We start from the raw sequence: 26,133 nt of genomic DNA on the forward strand, positions 1-26,133 counted from the left end.
CCTTGTCTTGATAAGCATCTGTGCAGCGTATTGAAATATTTTCCATCACTCGTGTCATTCATTTGAAAGTAGTATTTTACTGTCCAAGTTGCTTTAGCTCCCTTGAGTTTCTACACTGACCAAACAAAGCCCATGCTGCAGTTATAAAGGAACACTAGCGCACACATAGGATAGATTTCCAGAGTTTGGGTGCAACTCCCAAGAAATACCATTACAAATGCATACATTTAGGGAAAATAACCATTTTATTTTCAGTATGTCACTTTAGTTCAGAAATGTGGGCGGCCTCCTAAACTGCAAAGAACTGCGCAGCCTGAAAAGAGACAGCTGTTTTTAAATACAAAACAAGTGTGGAAGTATAAAAAAAAAAAACAACAGGAGCCTCATTTAGCCAAAGTGAACAAGTGTACACAATATCTACAGAGTTTCTTCATGGTCATCTGGGGGTGAAAGACACAAATCAGAGCACAATAGCTTGGTTTGCAAGGGCTCTGCATAACTTTTAACCTTACTGTCCTTTGTAGACCCAAACATACGCCCTCTGCCGTAAATACACAGAGCAATGGTCACACAAAAATCTGTAGGGATCTCCAGGTAATGGCCACCGAACTTCAACCAAGAGAGGATCGAGTCCATAAAACGCCAGGTGGGAAATAAAGTATGTTACTAAACAAGAAGTTCAACCGGACAAACTACGTGTCCAAAGGCTTCTTCAACCACTAAAACACTCGATCAAACTCTGTCTGACTGGTGGTGGCAGGGTTTCTGTTCTGGTTGGGCTGCTGCTGTGGCATGTGGCCTCTTCGTCTGGGTGGGGCCAGATATTCAAACATGGAAGTGTTGTGGGTGGAGAGCATGTTCTTCAAGTCTGATGGCATGGGGTCAGACCAGAAGAAGTCATGGTTGAGTGCGTCGTCGCTGTCGATGCGCTGTGCTGGGTCCAGGACTAGGAGTTTATCTATCAGATCCAGGGCATATGGGTCTTTGACGTAGGCTTTAAGACGATCCTTCACTTTCCTCTTTTGGCCTTTGGGCAGCTCCATTTTCTGGTAAAGCTCATACTTCTTATCCACACCAGGCCACACCTGACAAAAAGAGCAAATGTTTCAGCATTTAATCGACAAAGGCGACAAGTAATGAACTTTCAGTCTTAACGGATATCATGTTACCTCAGCAGTGATGGAGCCACAAAGCTGGCTGATGAGAGTGAGCTGGTGCTGCTCAGTGTTGCCTTGCATTATGGGACTTCTGGTCCACATCTCTGCCATGATGCAACCCGCTCCCCACAGGTCAATGGGGGGGCCGTAGTCTCTCTCACCTATAAATTTAAAAAAAAAAAAAAAAAAAACTGATATAATTTAAGCTGTCCATCAGGACTATCAAAAAAGCACCCTGTGGAGTTTAGCCACCAGTAGCATTAGGGAGCAATGTTTTAACAAGCGGACCCATTATTTCATCTTTGTGCACAGGGGCAGCACAACACACATTACTGCCAATGGTTTACATTGTCTAGAATATACAAATACAAGTGAGTAAATTGCACTGAATCCGTTAATGGCAGTAACAGTGAGATGAAGGGGTGCATATGCATATGTACATTTGTGTCTTTGTGCATTATGTCGACTTTTATGTTTCTGTTTTTTACCCAGCAGCAGCTCTGGAGGTCTGTACCAGAGTGTGACCACACGGTTGGTGTAGCGGTTCCCCTGGCTGTTTTTAGCTAGGCTGAAAGCTCGAGCCAAGCCAAAGTCAGCCAGCTTCAGGACACCGTCTCTGGTGATGAGCACATTGGCTGCTTTCATGTCTCTGTGAAGAATCTGATCCAAGAAAAGGCAATATGATTAAGACCACACCTACTACCATCTACTTTATTGGTATCCTTTCAGAAAACAAGCATTACATCAAATATAAGAGCTCCTTAGAGCCCACAAGTAGCATTTAAGGTGGCCTAGAGGTAAATCGGGCTTTATTCTCCCATATCCAAGAGAGCAAGCTTTCTCATCACACCTGCTAAGTCTTTAGCTCTCGGTTTAAAAAGGTATTTTACATACATTTCTGTTAAAGATCATACAAAGGGCCCAGAGGTTAAAGACTTCTTTCAGTGCCTCACCTTGTTTCTGTGGATGTAGTACAATCCATTGAGCAGCATCTGCATGACCTTCTTGATCTCTGCCAGGGTGAACTTTACATTAGCATTGCTCAGCAGCCCGGCCAGGTCGTGCTCACAGAAGTCAAACACCAGGTAGATGCTGCCTTTGTACCTGTTGAACTGGGTGGCTTCAAGAACAATGAGGGGAAAAAGAAGAAAATGTATCTACCAACAAACTTTCTACAAAGCATATGCCTCCTGCTCTCATCATTGGACATATTTCCCATTTAGACATGGTAAGGCAAACAAAAATAAAATCTTGCAAACCTACATGAAGGCTGGAGACTTGTGAAACCAACCTTTGGTTCTGCAGATCTCAATTAGATTGACTACATTCTCGTGTTTGAGCAGCTGCAAGATCTTGATCTCTCTCAGAGCCGTGATTGGAAACTGAAAACAGTCAGAGGAAACATCTTAAATGCCTGTGTAGCAACATTGATGCACAGATATGAATTCAGCATTTTATCAATGCAGCCGGTGCGGAGCATATACAGGCAGCACTATCAGCACAGGATTTATACAGCAGCTTTTCATCTAAAGTCACATTTCAAAGCAGTGACTCCCAGGAGCATAAAACAGGCTTTTGACTGCCAAGTTGGACTTTTTCTTGAGATTTTACATTATTAACACACACACACACACACAGCACATATTGCTCAGACCAGATATGGCAGCTGCAGCTGCTCTTAGCCTCTGTCTGCACGCTCCCTTTTAAAAGAACTGAACAATCTGCTAATTTGCTTTTGCATTGGATGTCTTCGTGTGACTAAGAGTTGGCGTTCGTGAGGAAGAAAAACAATGGCAGACAATGAGGTGAATTCAGGAGGTTTTCAGTGAGCGAGGACAGTCGGCCTGCTAGAGTGTGATGAGGTCACATGATCAACAGATCCCTGTATAATATAGCCAAATCAAATTGGAGCGTTTTTTCACAGATTTACTGAAAGATGGAGCAGGAGAATGAGAAGACAGTCTTTGCTTCATAGGTCGAGGGTCTCCAGACACACTGGGGGAAACAGTTTTATGTTGAAAAGGCATTAAAAAGTGCATTTTGCATAACAAGGCTCCTTTAAATGTTAAATGATTATACAGCCCTTTTTTGTTTCTCAATATAGAAGGGCTGTGTGCATGCACACCTACAGCAGGTACTGTGGGTAAAGGTTAAAGAAGAAAGCCTGTAAACTGTGATGGAGGTTTTCACCAGACAGGTAGCTTAATAACTGCACGACGTGCCTTCTCTTCCCAAACTAATTTGGCTAACCAGGTGGTTTGTTTACAACCTGTCTGATCATCTTAATTGCTGATATTTCTTTTTTAGCGACTTCTTTAAGTTTAAGTTTTTAGATTACAGCTATACATGATTCATTCGTCAATAGTACCCTATCCGTAACAGACCAGAGTTGTCATTTAATGTGCCTTTTCCATCATATGGAAAAACCACTCGTGCTGTGTCCAGAACAACTCTTGCTCTAAGTGCTGCAAAGCTGTCCGACCATATGTACATTCATTACATCAGATTATAACATTAGAGTGATAATAGACAGTGAATGGCCTCTTACCCCTTCTTTCTCATTTTCCATCAAAACTTTCTTTAGGGCGACCTTCTTCCCGGTCTGTCTGTGCTTGGCTTTGAACACCTCCCTGGAAGAAGAAAGCTATCCTGGTTATCACTATAAACTACAGACTAATGCGTCCCTTTATTAATGAGTATATAATCTCTAATCTATATAAAAAGCTGCAGCAGGATACAACTAGACTGTAGCTAAGTCTCCCGGACATTTAACACACACTTGGTCTAAATAACGACTTCTGAACACAACAACATTTTCAGTGCGTACTTCTTCCAGTATATGACCAAGTTAGCCATGTGCAAAGGTAGCTAGGTAGCCTGGTAACGTTAGCCACACAAACATAACACATTCACAGATACACTCACACGATCCACTGTTTGTGTACCACTCACCCAAAGGTTCCTTGTCCTATTTTTGCCATTTTTTCATATTTAGAAAACTCGTCACAGAAAGGAAATTCAACTCCATCGTAGTATTTCGACATTATGGCGGCCTCCCGGTCGGGCCTGGAGAGACATATCACTCGATATTAGGGCATTTACGCTAAAGCGCGAGAAATATCAGATATGTCCCATCGTATTTAAGCGGATAAAAATACAAATTCGTCATGAGGATAGTAGTAAAGAGCTATATTCTTACTTTTCAGCCGCGCCGGCGTTGCTCGTTTTGTCTCGCTGCATCCCTCTTCTTTCCTGGATCTACGGGATTGCTAGGGATGCTACGTTTAAGTATAACTCGGGCTTCTAGGCATTACAGTTTAATAAATGTCCAATAAATGTCAGTCTTTTCCGTAAGTATATCTGGTGAATGGAATGTTTTTATGCTCTCCTCGCTGTTTTGTTGGGTCGAACACATACATTTACATGGAACATTTGCCGATCGCTCTAAAGCTGATGACTACAGCAGTACCTGAAGGCAGCAATATGGGACAGTGTTGGAGGTGAGTGATGAACTTAACTGAGAGCGACACCTGGCGGCCCGGAGGAGACACTTTACCTGTAAGAGAGTCTGCTTATTTGCTTATCCTCATTACTGTGTGAGCACCAAATAATACACGTCATCACGTTGTGAGCATGAACTATAACGTGGTTTTGTTATTTGGAAAAATGTGTAAAAAAAAAAAGTTGTTTATGGTTAATTGCACGTTTTAGCAATTTATTTAGTTAATCTGGACATAAGTCTATGCATATTATTAAAACTTGGGATATAAAGATTGTATTGATGTATAGCAAATTAAAATGCTCCAAAAATGGCACTACAGCATGTAAAAATGTAAAGATATGCTCTGGCTTGTTCTATGGTGGCTATTAAAGGGTTAATAAGCATGCATGTGAAGCAAACATTCAAAACTATCAAAGCAAGTTAACGTTTTAAAACACCATGACCTGACAGTGTTGGTCTTTCTTTTCCTTGCTGGGGAAAAGGAAGTGTTAATGTTGGCTGTGTAGCCGCAAATCAGGTCGTCAGAGGTCGCAAATAAGTCTGTTAATATTATAATAATAGATATTTATAATAATACAATATTTTTAGCAGCGAGTCTGGTAGTAGGGTACCTCTACATATTTCTGATGCTACTCTAATGAACATTAAAGAGCCCATCCCACTAGGACATCTGAGAGAACTACACTCAAAATGAGACTTAGAAAAAACGAAAAACCGGTTTGTAAAATGAGGAGGCGTGTCGTGGCGTTATGACGTCGGTGACAGTAGCGTCCCATATTCGACTGCAGCGTCCGGTGAGAGCTCGACGCTCCATGATGGTGTGCATGTCGCGCGTTTGGCAGCGGAGCTCCGTGTTTGCTGCGCGGCTGACACACAGGAGTTGGACGTGCAGGCTCGCGGGCCTCCCATTCAGGTACTACAGCACCAAGACGGCACCGCAGATACCAGGCATGGAGTACCAGGTAAGCCCTGGTGCAGTATTTTTCACTTGACTCTGTACCGGCTCCCAGCGAGCTAGCTAGCCACCAGCGCTAGTTTGACAAGTTTGTAACTCAACTGTGAGTGACTGCACAATGTCGAGAGAGATAGAAACATACCTGGCAGCATTTCATGGAACTGCATCAACTGAAGTTGGCATCGCCAACGAAACCGAGTGACTATTAACGCTAGCCACAGGTTGCTGAGTGACTGTCACACCGTCAGCTGGACCGTGTGGTGCTGACCGGCTCAGTAGCACCAGCAGTGTGCTAGTACGCGGTCTCACCACTTCAGCTCGTGTAAGTTTCAGTGGTTATGGTCTGGGTGTTGTACCTTGATGTAGCCTAATAGAACTGAAGCAGCTAACAGTACGAATGAACATGGAACTGAAGAGCCTCACAGTGAGAAAGCTTTCCACTAGCTGCAGTTAATACAAACGACTATAGACCATTTCCATTATGAATTAATTGTTTAGCCCATAAAACGTCAAACAACAGTAACCGGTGTCTGTCATAGATCCCCAAAGCCCTCGCTGACATATTCACATATGTTGTTTTGTCAACCAGCTGTCCAAACCCAAAGATAATACATTTAGTACATCCTGTGACCTGTGAGAATTCATTAGAATCAGGTGGTTCACCAGAAATTGCGTTGCAGGAGCCAAACAAGGTTGCATATTCTATTCATTTGTCTGTAAGAGTCATGCTCAACAGCATGTAAGAGTAAGAAGGTAAATTTCACTAACTCAGGGGTTGAATCATGCTGTTAGAGACTCAAATGCTGATTTTTATTTTTATTTTTATTGTTTAGTGTACCATTTTCATGTCAGTAAACAGCGACTCTTCAGGTTGTTTGTTTGTTTTGTGCAACCAGCAGTCTAAATCCCCATCGATTTACAATGCTAGAAAACAGAGATGGACGCGATGAACGCTTGGCATTGTTCCTTGAGAGTTTTTCTTCTGTTGATGAAATGATTAATAATAATATATTTTATTTATAGGCGCCTTTAAAGGCACTCAAGGTCGCTTTACAGTAAAGAAAACGATAAAATACATTAAAATGACAGAAAATACATATATGTATGATCAGAAAGTGCAGTGAGTCATAGGGAGTATGTAAGTTTGAACAGGTGAGTTTTGAGTTTGGTTTTAAAAAGTGAAAGTGAATCAGAGTTGCGGAGATCAGGAGGGAGTGAATTCCAGAGCAGAGCGGCTGAATGCTCTGCTCCCCATGGTGGTGAGACGGGTGGAGGGGGCGGTGAGATGGATGGAGGAGGAAGAGCTGAGTGTGCAGGCAGGTGTTGTGATGTGGAGGAGGTCAGAGAGGTAGGGAGGGGCGAGGCTGTGGATGGCTTTGTAGGTGAGTAGTGTTGGGCTTCACTATACGGTGAATAGCACATGGTGAAGACCGCATGTTTCTTTGTCTGTGGAACTATTGGACTCCATTCCCCAGTGTCCCCCAGTTTCACAGATAGGTGTGAAATCACCCCTGCACCCAGCTCCACAGCCACCATTGGCCGGAGTGGGACGCATGATTTTACGACCTCAGGCCAACAAAACCAGTTCACCTCCACTGAACTGTCTCTTTCCCATTGTTTCTCCGAGGAGGAGAGACGTCTGTCCCGAGGAGGACAGACCAGCTCTTTTTCCTGGACCTCTCCTCACAAGAGCAGGCCACTTCCTTCATGGTAGCGACACAAGGTCCTGCCTGAACTAAACAGATCAGAGCCAGCAGGTACGACCCGGAGTCTGCCAGCTGATAACCAGAGCAGACTACAGGACACACCAGCAAGTTAGCCTCAAGCTGCTAACTAACAGGAACAAAGGAGCGACTGGATTCCTCCAGCCTGCAACCACACGGCAACGGACAAGAACCACACCTTTCCTCCAGCAACAGGCTGAGAAAGCAGCATCCTCAAGGACACTTCTTCTCCCCTTTAAGGACTGGTAACAAACTCGGGCATAATTAGCATAGCATTACTGCATACATGGTTTACCCCTGTCAATGTATTGACTTGCTTTAATGTTCATTGAGTTTGATTGCTGTGATGTGTTGTAGATTGCTGTGCAGCCATTAAGTTTAGTTGATGTTAGTTTGTTCACACAGACGCAGGGTCTACAAAGTAACCATCCTTTCTTAACCTGGCACCTTTATCTCACACACACACACACACACACACACACACACAGTTTACGACAGGCCTAAACTGAGAGACGAAGCTAAGCTAACAGCTTAGCTTTCCTTTGTCTCCTCTGCCCCACACCCCAGGGGGTCTGGCCATCACCATTTGGGATCTCCCCCACCTTTGTGGGCCCATCTCACATTCCTCAGCCTTATCTCACACACACACACACTCTCTCTCCTCATTGTTTGTTAGTTTAGTCATAGACACTTAGTTAGATTGTTTGATTGATTTTGATTCTGTTTTAATAAATCTTTTAATACCTGCTGTCTCCTTTAATGTTGTACAAGGGTGAACACTGCCAACCTCTACACTGTCAAGAACTCCAAAATCCTTCAGCTAGCTATCAATGTGGTAATTTTGGTAGTAATTATTAAATTAATTATAAAACAAAATTCCAAATTGATAACTTTTCCTCGTTTTTCGAGGTGGTGCCCCAATCGAGGTGGACTTTATTCAAAGTTCCATTCATTTTAATAATTATTAATTATCTTTGATAATTATTAATTATTTCTGATAGCCAAATTGAACTTGTTAAACCCCAACAGTAGTAATATTTTGTACTGAATACGGTGTGTGATGGGGGGTCAGTGGAGCTGCTGCAGAACAGGTGTGGTGTGCTGAATAGATGGTGTCCTTGTGATGACCCTAGCTGCTGAACTCTGAACCAGTTGTAGTTTATGGAGGGTTTTGTGAGGAAGACCAAACAGAAGAGAGTCACAGTAGTCAAGGCGGGAAGTGATGAGGCTGTGTACTAGTATGGCGGTGGTGTGAGGTGTGAGGGAGGGGCGAAGATGGAAGTAAGCTGACCGGGTTATGTTGTTAACGTGTGAAGTGAAAGAGAGTGTGCTGTCGAGGATGACACTCAGACTCTTGACCTGAGGGGAGGGAGAGATGGAAGAGTTGTCTATGGATAAGGAAAAACTTTCAGATTTGGTATATAGACTGATAATTTATGCAATAAACATTTCTAGGTCCAGTTTAAGGAAAAGTGAGAAGAAACAGGAGATGCCAAAGTAGTCATCTCTTCAACTGATTGAACAGTTTTCAATACAAGTTACAGTCAGATGGTCACTGAGACCCTGACTCTCATTAACGTGTTGCCCTCACTGAACACATGCATGTAAAATGACAAATGTGCCTGTTCATTTAATTCCATGGTGGACTGTTTTGCATGTAGCAGTAGGTCACCGGCAGAATGTGTGCATGGAGTCCAAGCTTCTGTCTTGTGTTGTGTAGGTTATGGTGGTTCTAAACGTTTTACTCTTTGCTTCTGTCGCAGGATGCCATTTGCACTCTGAACACATTACAGACCAATGCCAGTGCTCTAGAGCAGGTACGACGAGAGCGGAGTAACCCTCAGCTACAGCTGCAGGCCATGAGAGGCTTCCTGGAACGAGCCGGCCTCACAGTGAGTCAGTTATCAGCTCACAAATTACAGGGGGCAGGTTTGTCAAGTAACCGTGCCAACTTCAAGGATTACAAAGAATGCCATTGCTGTCACTCTGATAAAGTAATTCTTGTCCTGTGACTTGTGTCTTTGTTTGTCTAAAGGTAGAGGAACTAGACCATCTTAATATCATTCATTTGACGGGAACAAAGGGCAAGGTGAGCTGACTGGATATACAAGCTGTGTTTGTGTTATGTTGCATTTTTAAGAATCAGTCAGTAATTATTCAACCATGGAAGTCACATTTAGATCTATTCACATATTGGATTCTAAAGTTTGAATTATAGATGTCAAATATTCTGGCTAAGCCTTTGTTTGTTACAGATCATGGACATTTGCTGTTAATATTGAGCTCTAAGCTCCCATTGTGCAAGGTCTGACAGAGGGTCATGCAAACATGTTTACAAGGGTATGTTCATTCACTAAAGGAGGCAAACTATTGTGACAGCATTTGTGTTTATCTTTCAGGGCTCGACATGTGCATTCACGGAGCAGATTTTGCGGAGTTATGGCTTCCGCACAGGATTTTACAGGTAAACCTACACTGTAAGAATAACATTTACACTGTATGATAGAGGAATGATAATGTTTGTACATGGGCCTCATGCTTTATGCCGTGTAGAAACAAGGTAGTTGTCAAGTCAGGATGTAAAAATTGTACTGGAAGCAAACTTCCGCAGGGAAATCTAAGCTTATGCCCTCAATAGCAGTGATGATAATGAATAATATGAATAATGAATGGAAAATGTATTAGTTTGATCATTTAGTACAGAGAGAAACTGTCTGAGTGGCCTGAACACAACAAGCAGTGGCAGGAGGAGAAACTGAGTAATGTTCGGAAATGCTCAGTTTTAATGTCATGCATCATTACACACATTTGCTAAAGATACGGTGGACACATCAGTTAGGAGATACATAATTGATGGATGGATAGATAGATAGATAGATAGCAGGACAGAGTGCAATTTGAAAGAGACGGAGACGTCAGGATGAGAAGTCCCTGCTCGACAGCAGTGAGCTGTTGTGAAGGGTTATTGCTTTGGGCAGGAATGATTTCCTGTATCTGTCCCTGTGACCACCAGTCTGTTGGAGAAGGTGCTCTGCTGTTTGTCCAGCTGGTGGTAGAGAGGGTGGTCAGGGTTGTCCATGATGGCTAACAGTTAAAAGTTATGGATCTTGCCATGGTATTTATTTCCTTATACTGGCCCAGTGAAAAATGGCTAATCACTCCTGTATTTCCTTCTTGGTGACAGTTCCCCACATTTGGTCCAAGTCAGGGAGAGGATTCGAGTCAACGGGCAGCCCATTGGAAAACAGCTTTTCACTAAATACTTCTGGCAGGTTTATGGACGGCTGGATGAAACTAAGGTACGTCATGTAACATGGCTGAGATGTACACTTTTAAAACACAACACACCACTATGTAAATGTCCTCAGAAGAAGACACTGCCACACTAGGGTATTATAGGCTGTCATCAAGTACAAGAACATACTAAAGAGGTGCCTCTACTTGTCCTATAAAAGGTGCAACATTTTCAGCCAAAGATCAACAGTGCATAGACCACAAAAAATGAAAAGGAGAATACAGATGACAGGTAATACACAGAGGGTGTAACTGTCATGTGTTAGGATTAGGGAGTCACAAAAAAGGGCAAATGCCCATTTGCTCTTTGAGGCACATGGGTAGATCCAGAATAGTTCACATTTCAAAGAAAAAGTGAGATCGGCACCATGTGGCTCAATAAAGTGGTTGGTACAGAGCTCTCCTGGTCACGGTTTTTGATGGTACTTCTGTTCTGTCCTGTAATTCTGTTTTTTAAGTATCCGGACGTTTTGCTTCAATGGATTAACTTTAAAACCTCTCAAACTAACAGCTGGTTTTAAAAGCAGTGATTTCTGTGGCATTTCACCCAATGGTGCATCCTGTCTGTAGAACTGCAGTTTCAGCTGTGAGTTCAGCGTCACAGGTTGAAATTGAGTAAATGAGACCCTCATGTCAGGATAAGCATGACCCTCATGTGACAGTGCACTTAATGACATCACTAGCATTCAGTGTGCAGTTTGACTCCTTAATACTTGAGACACTGGTGGTTATTGTTTTTAACACTTGCAGAAGTGATGCAACTTAGAAATAATCATCGTATTTAGTGTAACGCCAAATGGGACATTGAGAAGTTGAAGTGGATATTTGGTTTTTTGGTTTAGTTTTGGACACCGCAAAAAGCTCTGAATACGACATCTGACACCTTATCATTGTATTGGTGCTGGACAGCTAGTGTACTATGGGTTTCATAAAAATCAGCTGTGGCTGAAAACAAGTTTGAGTTTGATTTTGATTTTGAAGTTTGATTTCTAAGAGTGGGCCAGACCGTAAAGCTGTGGACTGCAATAGCAAAACAATGAGCTGAAAGACTTTATTAATCTCTGCAGGGTTCAGAGAGTCCATCTCCTATGTGTAGAATTAGAAAAGCTCTGCTGTTTCCGCAATGGTGCTATCAAAAAAAGACGATGGACCCATAGACTGCACCCGCTCTCACTAGGACAGTCTTATCTGTCTGGATTATTTGAAAGATGCTGTAGTCAGAAATGGTCCATACAGAGAAACTTTAATTTACTGTTTGCCTTTTGAGAAAGCACGTGTTTACAGACACTGAAATTCTGATTTAAAAATACAATAATAAACCAAGTAATCTTTTGCATTAATCTGCCTTTATTGTTGAACTGAAACTTGGCAAGCAAGGTGATGCAGTCATTTTTTTCCTTCTCCTCCACCTCTTCAGGATGCCCATGGAGGGACAATGCCAGCATACTTCCGTTTCCTCACTATCTTGGCCTTCCATGTGTTTCTACAAGAGAAGGTATACTAGTAGTTCTGTGGTGCCTTCATCAGCAGCCAGCATAGGGGAACCCAAAGTTTGCTTGGAATTCTAAGTTTTAGACTCATCATGTGGTACTGAAGTGAAACACACTCCAAAGTTCAGGCATTAGATTTAAACATGACAGGTTTGTGCTGTTTTCTGGCCTTTAGACAACTCCAGAAATTAGCCATTCTTTGTCAATGCAACATACAAAAGCTCAAAGTCTGTTCACAAAGGAGAAGGTTCATCCTTTGAGTAAAACTTTCTTGCAGTCTGGCCTATAGTCCAGATCACTGTTTTTAAATGGACAGACTGATGGACTGACATTACCATCCTCAGGCCCTCTAACAGGGCAAAAGGTTTTCTCACTTTAGTTGAAACAGCTCTGTCCTATGTCCAGGTGGATGTTGCTGTAATTGAAGTTGGGATTGGTGGAGCATATGACTGCACCAACATTATAAGGTAAGGCTCTCTCTTATGAAGCTGCTGTCGATTGGAACAGACTCACATCCTCCTGATTGGAAATTGTGAACTGGAAATTGATTATCCTCACATTCTTGATCACAAATCCAGGGTGGCTCAGAGAACTCAACCACTGCAACAACAGAAAACACAAATGTAAAAAGCAACAATGGATGTTGACAATGAAACTAGCCGCCTACAGTTGGACTATATCCTGCACATGTGGAGCTGTAGCCAACTGATCGCTATGTGATTATTGCTATATTATCACAAATGAGCAATGATATTCAATGTCTTCATATATTCATACTTTATGTCAGCACTCTCGCGTAACTCAAATTCTAGCAGGCTGTAGGTAGTTACACAACTGACTCCGTTATAAGCAAGTTGGTTGGTGAAGCACTGTTGACGCGAAATGCTCTTTCACTTAACTTCGAAAACTCTGACATAAATCTTGTATTTGCATTACTGATAGTCCATGACTTACACATTCATTATACAGTGCTGTGAAAAAGTATTTGCCCTCTTACAGATTTCTTCTGTTTTTGCTTTTTTGTCACACTTGCATGTTTCAGATCATCAAACAAATTTTAATATCACTCAAAGATAACCTGAGTAAATACAAAAAGCAGTTTTTAAATGATGATTTTATTTATTAAAAGCTATCCAAACCAACCTGGCCCTATGTGAAAAAGTAATTGCCCCCTAAACCTAATAACTGGTTGTGCCACCCTTGGCGGCAACAACTGCAATCAAGCGTTTGCAGTAACTGGCAATGAGTCTTTCACATCGCTGTGGGGGAATTTTGGCCCACTCTTCTTTGCAGAATTGTCTTGTTTAAAGTCATGCTACAGCATCTCAATCGGATTTAAGTCCGGACTTTGACTAGGTCACTCCAAAACCTTCATTTTGTTTTTTTTGAGCTATTCGGAGGTGGACTTGCTGGTGTGCTTCAGATCATTGTCCTGCTGCATAACCCAAGTGCGCTTGTGCTTAAGGTCACGAACTGATGGCCGGACATTCTCCTTCAGGATTTTCTGGTAGATAGCAGAATTCATGGTTCCATCAATTACGGCAAGTTGTCCAGGTCCTGAAGCAGCAAAGCAGCCCCAGACCATCACACTACCACCACCATGTTTGACTGTCGGTATGATGTTCTTTCTCCGAAATGCTGTGTTAGTTTTACGCCAGATGTAACGGGACGCACACCTTCCAAAAAGTTCCACTTTTGTCCCGTCAGTCCACAGAATATTTTCCCAAAAGTGTGGGGGATCATCAAGATGTTTTTTGGCAAATGTGAGATGTGCCCTTGTGTTCTTTTTGGTCAGCAGTGGTTTTCGCCTTGGAACTCTCCCATGGAGGCCATTTTTGCCCAGTGTCTTTCTTATTGTTGAATCATGAACACTGACCTTAACTGAGGCAAGTGAGGCCTGCAGTGCTTTAGATGTTGTTCGGGGTTCTTTTGTGACCTCCTGGATGAGTCGTCGATGCGCTCTTGGAGTCATTTTGGTGGGCCGGCCACCCCTGGGAAGGTTCACCACTGTTCCATGTTATCTCCATTCGTGGATAATGGCTCTCACTGTTGTTCGCTGGAGTCCCAAAGCCTTAGAAATGTCTTTTTAACCCTTTCCAGACTGATGGATGTCAGTGGCTATGTTTCTTGTCTGTTCTTGAATTGCTTTAGATAGGGGCATGATGTGTTGCATTTTGAGATCTTTTAGCCTACTTCATATTGTCTATTTAAGTGATTTCTTGATTCTACAGCTCTGGCAGTAATCAGGCATGGGTGTGGCTAGTGAAATTGAACTCAGCTTTCAAACGTGGTTAATCACAGTTAATTCATGATTTACCAAGGGGGGGCAATTACTTTTTCACATAGGGCCAGGTTGGTTTGGATAGCTTTTTTCCCTTAATAAATGAAATCATCATTTAAAAACTGCTTTTTGTATTTACTCAGGTTATCTTTGTGTGATATTAAAATTTGTTTGATGATCTGAAACATGTAAGTGTGACAATAAAGCAAAAACAGAAGAAATCTGTAAGGGGGGAAAATACTTTTTCACAGCACTGTACATGTATTTCACTACTAGTGCTATTGTACTACTGTACGTCTTTTACCACTTTAGCTCACCTGGAAATACAGAGCAAGCGCATCAACAACTGAATGATGCAGGCACCCCCTTGTTTAAAGGGCCTCTAAGATGCCATACGTGCTTGTGTGAGCTGTTCTCCTGTAATCCCAAATTTACCTACTGAAATATTACAGTTGCTATTGTACAAGAACATGTGTTGCATTTAAGTGCATAAGATAATAAGCCAGAAATGATGCATGAGAATCGGGGTTATCCAATGTCCATTAGTAAGCTTAACATTACTGTGGATCCCACATTTGCTCACTTCCATTGTGTTATGGCTGTTTGTGTTTTTGTTTTCTGTTGCAGTGGTTGCAATTATTTGTGACCAAAAATAAGATAAAGATAATCAAATTCTAGTTCACTATTTCCAATCTGAAAGTGGCATTTCTCATTTGTGTTCTGGCTTGTGCATTTGTGTCCATTGTTGCAGTGGTTGAGCTCTCAGGACCACCATATAAATCCTATTCAGACTTGATATCCATTTGTCCTTAAATGACTTTATTAAACAGACTTTAACATGTTGCACATTAGAGAGTGAAGCTTTTGGTTGTGCATGACTGACGTGTCACTTTGAAATCCACACAAAAGCTATAATATCTTCTCTGTGTTCTCTCTCTAAATCTGACATGCCCACATGTTCATGTCTACACCAGTTCCAGTTTAAAGGATAATGCTGCTTAAGGCCAAGTAAATAGTACATTGTTGTTAGGGACTACTTTCAGCAGGGGATTAATCCTCATTTGGTACTATAGTGAGTATTTTAGGCACCAGGACGCTGAATGAGGGGTTGAGTCCGGTTAAACTACAGTGTGTGCAACAGTGTGGGTCACTGATGTGTTTTTAATAGTTTTGGACAACACTGGAGCTCTGGCACAGAGGATGAAGGTATATCTGGCTTCGAATACAACAATAGATGCATTCACTGTTGAGTCTGCACATGGGATTTGTTTAGAGGGGGGGGGGGGGGGTATAGAATATTATTCTAGTTATCCTTTAACTTTCAAAAGATGAGCTTTGATCATGAATTGCAGGAGAATATTTTAGCTTATTTACAGTATATCTTAAATTGGGTCAGGATTGTTGTGATGAACCACTCCCTGGTGCTCCTTAGATTAGATAAGAAGGACGCTGAGATGTGATCAAATACATTTATTGACTTGTTATTGCTGCTGACTGAATGCTTGTGATGCATAATTCTCTGCTGCTTTCTGTTTTCCAAAATGGACATGCAATGTAAAAGAGGGCCCTCCACTGCTGTTAAGCATTTAAAGCCAACATGTTTCACAACCCAGGTCACCCAGTGAATGATCCACCCTCCAATGTGTCATTTCCTTGTTGAACTCAGTCCATGGTCCAGAGCTCCATTGACCACAGGACTGGGTGCATGTCAAATGTTCATGTCTTTTGGAAAGAAGTGAAAAGACTGTTTTGTGCTTTACTTCAAGAGTTCCACCACAGCTACCAATGCAAACTTAGAAGTGAAATTATCTCATGATCAATTGAAATTGGAGTTGGAGGCTTCCTAACATCCCTTCAGAAAGCAAGTCACCCATGTTTTACTAATTCAACAGGAGGTATATGTGACATTACATAATGATGTTACCACTGTCTATCATTCACTGGCTTTACATGAACTTTAGTAATAATAATACATTTTATTTATAATGTACTTTTCATTTGGAATACAAATCTCAAAGTGCAACAGTTAAAAAAACATAAGACATCTAAAGACAACAGCGTTTAAGAACACGGCCTAAAAAACCAACATAAAGCAGAGTGCTGTTTCCAGGGAAAATAGATCCATTAGGGGTAAGCCCTCTTAAAGAGATGAGTTTTTAGTTTTCTTTTAAAAGAGTCCACCGCTTGAGGCGCCCTCAGGTGGTCGAAGTGCTTTTACGTCACACACGTCATTCATACAGGACTTTACATTATTGACAGTAATGTGTGCATTGCACCAAAATGTGAGGCTGACTAATGATGATACTTAGCAAATCACCACTTGTATTTTATGGACCATAACATTTTGTTTACAACTTTATCAGTCTTGCGATAAAGTTTGTTCAGTGTTTTTCCCCCTCTGTGGTTATGTGTTAACAGGAGGCCGTGGGTGTGTGGTATCTCCTCTCTGGATATAGACCACACTCAGATTCTTGGAGACACCATTGAAAAGATCGCTTGGCAAAAAGGAGGCATCTTCAAGGTGTGTTAGTTGTACACATCAATAATGTGTCATAGTGATTGGACTAAATATTGCAGGTAATAAGAGACCAAAACATGGAGATTGAAATGTGCAGTTTTGGTGTGTTGATTTTGATGTAGCCAGCACTTTGATTAAGACAAGCTGCTCAAATTGAGCATGAAAACTGGGCAAGCCCCATGCATTGATCATCTGATAAACTGGTAAGCTTGAGTTATATGTCTTTTGTCAAGCTATTTTCAAGGTCAAGAATAAATGTCAGTTAGAAGTAATGATTTCTTCATACCTTCAGACTTGGTGGAGAGACACTGAAGTCTTTTAAAAGGACACTACTGTATAGTTGTACTGCTCTGTCATGTCACCGGCTGGTTATCGTGTGTGTGTGTGTGTTTTCAGCCTGGGGTTCCTGCCTTCACAGTGCAACAGCCAGAAGAGGCGATGGCAGTGCTCGGAGACAGGGCCAAAGAGATGAGAGTAAGTACCCATGCAGACTAATAGTGTTTTCATTCAGACATTGTTGGGTTAAGTGTTAAAGAAAACGTGTTCAGTTTGATGTAATGCAGTCTAACATGTTGCTGTAGTGTCCTCTGTGGGTGTGTCCAGAGCTGGAGGACTATCAGACCAGCTGTGGACCTTTGCGTCTGGGCCTGGCAGGGCAGCACCAGCGCTCCAACGCCTCCTTGGCTCTCCAGCTGAGTCACACTTGGCTGCAGAAGAGATGTCAACCAGGTGGGGAAGGGATCTAACAAAAAAGACATCCATCCAACCTAATCCAAAAATGGAAGAAATTTGCTTCATAAGAGAAAAGCTATCTCTCTTAAACAGATGCTAAATATCAGCAAGCATTATGGCTCTTTCCACAAATGCCATTTTATGCCTGAATAAAGTCATAAATGGCATTACTTTAACTCTCTCAACAGATAAAAGCTTTCCCTCTACCGGTGTTGAGAACACAGGTGTACTTCAGGGTACTTCCTTCAAGCCCAGCCCCATCATGGTGAAAGGTGAGCCCTGACGAGCACTGTTGATGGAGCAAAACTTTTGAATCGCTGGCTTAGCTGCTTCAACACATTGACAATTAAATAGTCAATGAAGCAGCAGTTGCTTGTTTCCGCAACATCTGCAACTGTGAAAAGCAAAAAAGTGACATTTGTTTGAAGTATATCCCTCCTTACAAAAGTAGATTACCAATACACAGTAAAGCTCTTCACATGTGACATTACCATGTTGCTACTGGTGGATGTGATATTTGTAAATCTGAATTGATAGAGATCATATAGTTAACTGTTTCCAGGCTAAATGTGGCATTAACTAGTATGTTTATGTGTGTTTGGCCTCAGGGCTGGCAGACACAGAGTGGCCTGGAAGGAATCAGACTCTGAAACACGGAGCAGTCACATACTTTCTGGATGGAGCTCACACCATGCGCAGTATGCAGGCCTGTGTACGCTGGTACAGAGAGACCGCTGCCCAGCATGAAAGGAATGCAAGGTGAACATCACTCTACAATGGCATGATGCTCAGTGGGGACTGTTGTACCTGGTTATGAGCTGTCTTCACTGCCAGGAGGGTGAGAGTCACATGACTGCATGAGTTCTGAGCCTGGCCACGAAGGGGCAGTTACAGTTTGCAAATGAGAATGAATTATCCTTCGGGCTTTGTTAGGTATAGCTTTATTGTCACACTGTAGCAAGTAAATCCAATGTTACCATGCCTGCATAATGTTTAACTTTCCTATATGATAATTAGCAGTGGTAAATGTTGTTGATAAACCTGCCACATTGATATCATGCAGTTTTAATGAGACGCATAAGTGTGTTAATCTACAATTATATATTGATATATTGCAATTTCAACATTAATGGAAAACTCTTCTTTATTACAACTGGGGTTTTATCATCTTAGCTCTGCCTGTTGTTCATGATAACATTGCACTCACCAAAGTAATATCTGGGAATGCCGTGGCATCACTAGAAACTGGTCCAACGGAGGAAGAACAATAAGCCATTAGGTGTACTAATATCTTTAATACTGGTTCCTGGTGGGTGCTCTGTCCAGTACATATCATAGTTTTTCGAATGCCAGAGCTCGTCCCTGTGACTTAATAATTGCCAGTCTTTGCTTTTATTAAAAAACACAGATACATTTGGTCAAACAGAAAAGATACTGAATCCTTGACATGTTTGTGTTGTAGTGGACATGTGGCCAGAGTTTTGCTGTTCAATTCCACAGGAGAGAGAGATTCGGCAGCCATGCTTAAACTACTGGCGGTGAGTACAGCTGCTTTCAGCAGAGAATAAGGCTGCTGTCTTCACATGTATTCAGAAGAATGTTGTTGTGGGTATTGCAGTGCATATACAGTGGGTACGGAAAGTATTCAGACCCCCTTAAATTTTTCACACTTTGTTATATTGCAGCCATTTGCTAAAATCATTTAAGTTCATTTTTTTTCCTCATTAATGTACACACAGCACCCCATATTGACAGAAAAACACGGAATTGTTGAAATTTTTGCAGATTTATTAAAAAAGAAAAACTGAAATATCACACAGCCATAAGTATTCAGACCCTTTGCTGTGACACTCATATATTTAACTCGGGTGCTGTCCATTTCTTCTGATCATCCTTGAGATGGTTCTACGTCTTCATTGGAGTCCAGCTGTGTTTGATTATACTGATTGGACTTGATAAGGAAAGCCACACACCTGTCTATATAAGACCTTACAGCTCACAGTGCATGTAGAGCAAATGAGAATCATGAGGTCAAAGGAACTGCCTGAAGAGCTCAGAGACAGAATTGTGGCAAGGCACAGATCTGGCCAAGGTTACAAAAAAATTGATGCTGCACTTAAGGTTTCTAAGAGCATAGTGGCCTCCATAATCCTTAAATGGAAGACGTTTGGGACGACCAGAACCCTTCCTAGAGCTGGCCGTCCGGCCAAACTGAGCAATCGGGGGAGAAGAGCCTTGGTGAGAGAGGTAAAGAAGAACCCAAAGATCACTGTGGCTGAGCTCCAGAGATGCAGTTGGGAGATGGGAGAAAGTTCTAGAAAGTCAACCATCACTGCAGCCCTCCACCAGTCAGGGCTTTATGGCAGAGTGGCCTGACAGAAGCCTCTCCTCAGTGCAAGACACATGAAAGCCTGCATGGAGTTTGCTAAAAAACACCTGAAGGACTCCAAGATGGTGAGAAATAAGATTCTCTGGTCTGATGAGACCAAGATAGAACTTTTTGGCCTTAATTCTAAGCGGTATATGTGGAGAAAACCAGGCACTGCTCATCACCTGTCCAATACAGTCCCAACAGTGAAGCATGGTGGTGGCAACATCATGCTGTGGGGGTGTTTTTCAGCTGCAGGGACAGGACGACTGGTTGCAATCGAAGGAAAGATGAATGCAGCCAAGTACAGAGATATCCTGGACGAAAACCTTCTCCAGAGTGCTCAGGACCTCAGACTGGGCCGAAGGTTCACCTTCCAACAAGACAATGACCCTAAGCACACAGCTAAAATAATGAAGGAGTGGCTTCAGAACAACTCCGTGACTGTTCTTGAATGGCCCAGCCAGAGCGCTGACTTAAACCCAATTGAGCATCTCTGGAGAGACCTGAAATTGGCTGTCCACCAACGTTCACCATCCAACCTGACAGAACTGGAGAGGATCTGCAAGGAGGAATGGCAGAGGATCCCCAAATCCAGGTGTGAAAAACTTGTTGCATCATTCCCAAAAAGACTCATGGCTGTATTGGCTCAAAAGGGTGCTTCTACTAAATACTGAGCAAAGGGTCTGAATACTTATGGCTGTGTGATATTTCAGTTTTTCTTTTTTAATAAATCTGCAAAAATTTCAACAATTCCGTGTTTTTCTGTCAATATGGGGTGCTGTGTGTACATTAATGAGGAAAAAAATGAACTTAAATGATTTTAGCAAATGGCTGCAATATAACAAAGTGTGAAAAATTTAAGGGGGTCTGAATACTTTCTGTACCCACTGTATATGAATGTCCTTGGCCTCTGGCCACATTATGTTTTCAGGTTGTTTGTCCATCCATCCCATATCTCTGGAACAACTTGAGGGAATTTCTTCAATTTTAGACTAAAGGATGAACTGATTAGATTTTGGTGGTCAAAGATCAAGGTCACTGTGACCTCACAAAACATATTATTGGCCATAACTTAAGAATTCATGTGCTTATTATTATTACTACGATAAAATGAAGAGTGATGAAGTGATTACACTTTATATCCAAAAAGTCAGCTTCACTGTGACATCATCATGTTATGGTCACAGTTTCTTTGTGATGCCGAGTAATGGCCAGAAAATAGTTTTGGCATGTTTGACATTTGGTTGGATACTGACTTGGTGGCACTAATCTTGGGTCTGGCCAGACATGGATGGCATACAGTGCATCCGGAAAGTATTCATACCACTTCACTTTTTCCACATTTTGTTATGTTACAGCCTTATTCCAAAATGGATTATTCTTTTTTTTTTTCTCAAAATTCTACACACAATACCCCATAATGACAAAGTGAAAAATGTTTTTTAGAAAATTTTGCAAATGTATTAAAAATAAAACACTCAAATATCGCATGTACATAAATATTCACACCCTTTGCTATGAAACTCAAATTTCACTGACCATCCTTGGAGTCCGCCTGTGGTAAATTCAATTGATTGGACATGATTTTGGAATAAGGCTGTAACATAAGTGAAGCGGTATGAATACTTTCCGGATGCACTGTACAAAGTTGAGGCCGTAAGCATAGTGTTTTTATCAATTTCAACCAGTTTCCTATTTTTTTTCACCCCTATTTACTATTAACATATTAGGATATTTGATTTCCTAGTTTATTTCCTTGTTAATTGTCACTGGAGACATGACTGATGGCAGAGTGGCTTTAGCCACATCCCACATTATAGTGGGAGACATTGGGGATTTCTTTATTATGGAGCTTAAATCGTGAGAAACCGTTTTGGATATAGAAACAAAGGGGCTCGCTGTTTAAAAGTGATGTGCTGAGTCTCCAAATAGGTGTTCATGGAATTATAAAAGCATGGTCATTATGTAAATGCACTGACGGATGTTCCCATTATTAGGATCTATGCAGCAGGCCTGAACTGCATGTAAAAGTTGTTAACAAATCAAGTCTGGAGTACGAATTGTGGGGATGTGAATAAAACATATTGTCTCTCGTTTTAGGATTTATCTGTCACCATATGTCTAAGTCGAAAAATGAATGTACTTAGGAGAAATAAGTACACTGTTTCTGAGTCTGCCTTTAATCAGCAGATGCTCCAATTCAAAACGAGACTAGACATTTCTAAGGATGTCAGTTTGTCAGCCACGTCAGAGGCCAAAATTAGTATGGTACGGCTTGTTTTTAGCCTAGCTGAACGCCTTTTGCCTTGTGATTTCAAACTGAAGCAGTTCAGTTCATCTCCCCCTGGCTGAGGCAAGCTTCATACACTCCATACTGACCCACAACACCGAATACCGTGAACCAACTGGTAGATCCCACCAGAAGGTCTGATTTGCCACATGGCTGATATTTGTCTTTTTTACTTGTTTTTTTTCAGCCATGTTATTTTGACTTTGCTGTGTTCTGCCCAAACATCACTGAAGCCATCGCTTCTTGTAATGCAGGTGAGATTGTTGAACCTTTTGCCCTTGACTGTTGGCAGCTAATGTTTTTAGGCCATTAACTACGTATCGTATATTTTTAATAACTGCTAATTTGCCAAAGCATTCTATCATTCTGAGACTGATTTCATACCTTGGGACAGTCTGTGGTTCATCTTACAGAATCGTGGAAATATGCTTGTTTACCTTATTTCTAAGATTAAGATAAGAGGATGGACACCAACCTCGTGTCATTGTTCATGCCATGTGCATTAAATGCAGTGCTGGAGTCAGAATGTGATTGGCCTAGCTCAACTTAAAGACTGGAATGATCCTTGCTGCGAGTATTTTCTGTGATAACGTATCTTAACTCAACTGCAAAAGATGAAACTGCTTTTGTGTCACAAAAACTGTCCACTGGGTCACCCTGTCATTACTACACTCTCAGACCAGCAAAACTTCAATGTCTCGGTGGAGAACATGTTGACTTGTTGCTTGGACAACGAGAGGAGCTGGCGTGTCCATAACAGCCTGGGAGATAACAAAGGTCCACAGCTGCTAATTGAGGACAGCCTGCCTCTTGTCCCTGAAAAGAAAGCAGACACTCTGGTCTTCCCCTGCATCCTCAGCGCACTCAAGTGGATCACCCAGGGCAGGGATCCAGTGCTGGCAGACCTAGCCAAGGCAGTCTTGCCAGTTAAACCCAGCATCATGGCCAAAGCTGCTCTGCTCTGCGATGCAGCTGAAATCCACGTCCTCATCACTGGCAGCCTCCACCTGGTGGGAGGAGTTCTCAAACACCTCGACCCAGCTTCCTGCAAGTAAATGGACGTTTGAATTTTAAATGGTGAATCTAAATCCAGTTTAAATAATGGGTGGGAGTTCAGCTCAACCACACATTTACCTTTGTGGGCGAAAAATCATTTCTGTTTGTTAAGATGAGGTTTTTTGCTCTACCAGCTTTAGGTCACTTTTGTACCTGAATTGGATTAGCTGCCCCCAGGTATTGTCATTGTTTTGGTAGCTTCCCTAGAGTGGCTGATGCTAGAAGCCTGCTAGTCTGGACCAAGTCAGATCCAGGTCTCACGATGGCCCCTCTTTCACCCAGAGCCTTACAGAAAACTGCACAACTGTGTGAAGCTCCTGTCTTTAGTCTTGAATTGAAGCCAAATATGTTTACATGAACTGGATGACGGGTGGTGGGACGGGTTCTACATTATATTACATTTATATAAAACTGCCTATTAATGGGCAACATGAAGTGCTACATGGATTACCTGGATTTAATGACTGCCGGGGTTTTTTTTATCTATGTGGAACACCTGACCTTACTGTCTATTGTCTATTTTAATGAAAGCCATTCTGCATGGTTTCTACATTTTGCCAGAATTTGTCAAAGTGCTTTATACTCATCTCTTTGTTGTGGATGTGTAAATATTTGAATACTACTGTAAACATCAGATGAATTCATGTGACTACAATTCAAATTCTGTGTATTCTTTTTTTACATTGGAATTTAAGTATAGAATTTAAATTTGCATTATCTGACCATAATACATACAATAACTGTATGTATCTATGAATAATGGTGAACGTTATTGAAACTGTGTAAAATACACTTGTGATTGGGGTATTACTGTAAAGCTAATAGAAGTTTTCAGCTTCACAGGTGGTTCAGCCACATCCATTCACCCATGTACCTCAAATGAGATTGAAATTCAGTTTCACTATAAAATAAAATACACTGACTACAACTGAATGTTGACATGGACCCATCAAGACTCAAACAGCACTTAAAAGGAATTTGTCACTTGTATGTAGTGAGGATGAAATTCCTCTCACATCTTAATCATGAATCAATTAAAGAAAATACAGATACTAAAGTTGTGTCCACCATTGTTTTGAATACTTTACAGGCTGTGATCAGCTGTATAAAATGTAGCCCATTAACTTTTGGATAACATGTCTTATCCACTCATCAGTGAATCCAAAAAGCCCCCTTCAGCACACCCAGCACAGGGCGTCTTCATCCTCATCAGTGGAGGAGGGGGTCAGACAGGCAGCACTGATGCTGCAATACAGATCCTTATGAGAGATTACTGCAGTAAATTAAACTACCAAACAGCATATAGTATAAAGTAGTTTAAATTAGCACTACCCTAAACATCTACAGCAGTAAAATGCAACACAAAATAACAATAATAATGATCCAAAAACACCAAATGTAATAGTAAAACACTGATGGGGAACAACTGATTGGACAATGATTCTTTTAAAGAAACTCTTGGTGTAAAACTCTTGCCATAGTTTTACTAGTGGTATTCCAACGTTTAATTAAGAAAAGGATCTAAATATTTCTTCTACCACTGTGAAAAATACTGCTCCAAGTACCACTTACCTTTCTTAATGTTCAGCTTCTGATATCTGTCCATCTCACAACAAACTGCTGTCATTAAATCTGATCTGACGGTGTAAATAACTTCTAGCATTACACAATCAAATGTGATCATTATCATAATGTACCACTGTGCAGGAGTTTCTAGTTCATGTATTATTCAACAGCTTATATTTAAGAAATCAAATCTTTGTCTCCTATGAAATTTAAAGTGTGACATGGGCTGTATGGGTGATCTGAGAAAAAAGTCCTGAGCTGATACTTATTTCCAGCGTGCCCCTTTATCTCAGCACCTTCTTCCTGCTGCTATATGACAGCTATAAATAATTAATTAGTGTCCAACTCATACGGCAGTCTGAACAGGTGAGTGAACAGTTGTGATTTTGTTTCTACAATATATTATCTTCTATGATACCAGGTCATTGTTGGGTCAAGTGAATGGGCTGTAGAGAAAGAGCGAGGCAGAATGTGAAAGGTTCCACAGTATGGGCTGGCAAGTTTAGTGTAGGGGGATAACTGAATGATCAGAATAAATCAATACATAAAATACTTTTTTCAATGCATTATGTGCAGCTGTGTTTCACCCTGCTCAGGATCACACACCCACCTTTGTTTGCTGTACAATTGTCCAGTTCTCTTGGTTAAACATTATTATAACCTATTCTTAAAGCCTGTGGTCTGTTGCTGAGGAAACTGTGGATGAGACGGGAGTGTGCTAATCATCGGGTGGTGGTGGATTGTGATAAAGGTGGAGCTGAAGTCATAAAGAGAATTCTGGTGAAATTCCCTGGTGACTCCAGATGTTGGGAGGGGTGGGGAGGTGTGGCCCTCATTTCACCTTGCATGTAAAATGGTGGAGTTGTGGTGTGATGGCTGGCAGCATGCTATTCCAAACCAGTTTGTCCAGGCATGTCATGGCATATGGATGAGGGGCAAAAAGAGATACAATGTAGGACAGGTAGGAAGAAGATCTACTGAGGCTCATTAAGCTATTCAATGTCAATCCGGAAAAGTTTGACTCTTTCTCATTATACAAACACTGTCCTTTTTATCCCCGTATGGAATCGCATGTCTTTCCGCTCATGGACAGATTTATAGTGGCTTTTGCTGTCGTGTTTTTTAGTAAGAAATCAATTTGGAAAACAAAAATGCGGATTAAAGGGCGAGAAATATGCGCAAACTCATCAAAGCCTG

The 26,133-nt window shown here is 41.6% G+C and overlaps 2 protein-coding genes across 2 annotated transcripts; one reads left to right on the forward strand and one right to left on the reverse strand.

Moving 5' to 3' along the window:
* Positions 1 to 270: 270 nt before the first annotated feature.
* On the reverse strand, positions 271 to 4,588 carry cdk9 (cyclin-dependent kinase 9 (CDC2-related kinase)). The gene is made up of 8 exons (XM_070850500.1): positions 4,357 to 4,588; positions 4,110 to 4,223; positions 3,706 to 3,787; positions 2,449 to 2,539; positions 2,111 to 2,277; positions 1,646 to 1,817; positions 1,170 to 1,318; positions 271 to 1,085 (listed from the first exon to the last, which is right to left on the reverse strand). Exons 1-8 carry the CDS (start codon positions 4,395 to 4,397, stop codon positions 720 to 722), a joined length of 1,182 nt encoding a protein of 393 aa, XP_070706601.1. The 5' UTR covers positions 4,398 to 4,588; the 3' UTR covers positions 271 to 719.
* Positions 4,589 to 5,471: 883 nt separating this feature from the next.
* On the forward strand, positions 5,472 to 24,427 carry fpgs (folylpolyglutamate synthase). Its single transcript, XM_070850401.1, has 15 exons — positions 5,472 to 5,621; positions 9,102 to 9,230; positions 9,374 to 9,427; positions 9,738 to 9,802; positions 10,523 to 10,637; positions 12,050 to 12,127; positions 12,528 to 12,589; positions 16,822 to 16,924; positions 17,318 to 17,395; positions 17,503 to 17,650; positions 17,842 to 17,925; positions 18,262 to 18,412; positions 19,116 to 19,191; positions 22,502 to 22,568; positions 22,993 to 24,427. The coding sequence occupies exons 1-15, from the start codon at positions 5,472 to 5,474 to the stop codon at positions 23,367 to 23,369; spliced, it is 1,737 nt and encodes a 578-aa protein (XP_070706502.1). The 3' UTR covers positions 23,370 to 24,427.
* Positions 24,428 to 26,133: the final 1,706 nt, after the last annotated feature.

Source organism: Pempheris klunzingeri, chromosome 19 (assembly GCF_042242105.1).
Source record: "Pempheris klunzingeri isolate RE-2024b chromosome 19, fPemKlu1.hap1, whole genome shotgun sequence".
Taxonomy (NCBI): Eukaryota; Metazoa; Chordata; class Actinopteri; order Acropomatiformes; family Pempheridae; genus Pempheris; species Pempheris klunzingeri.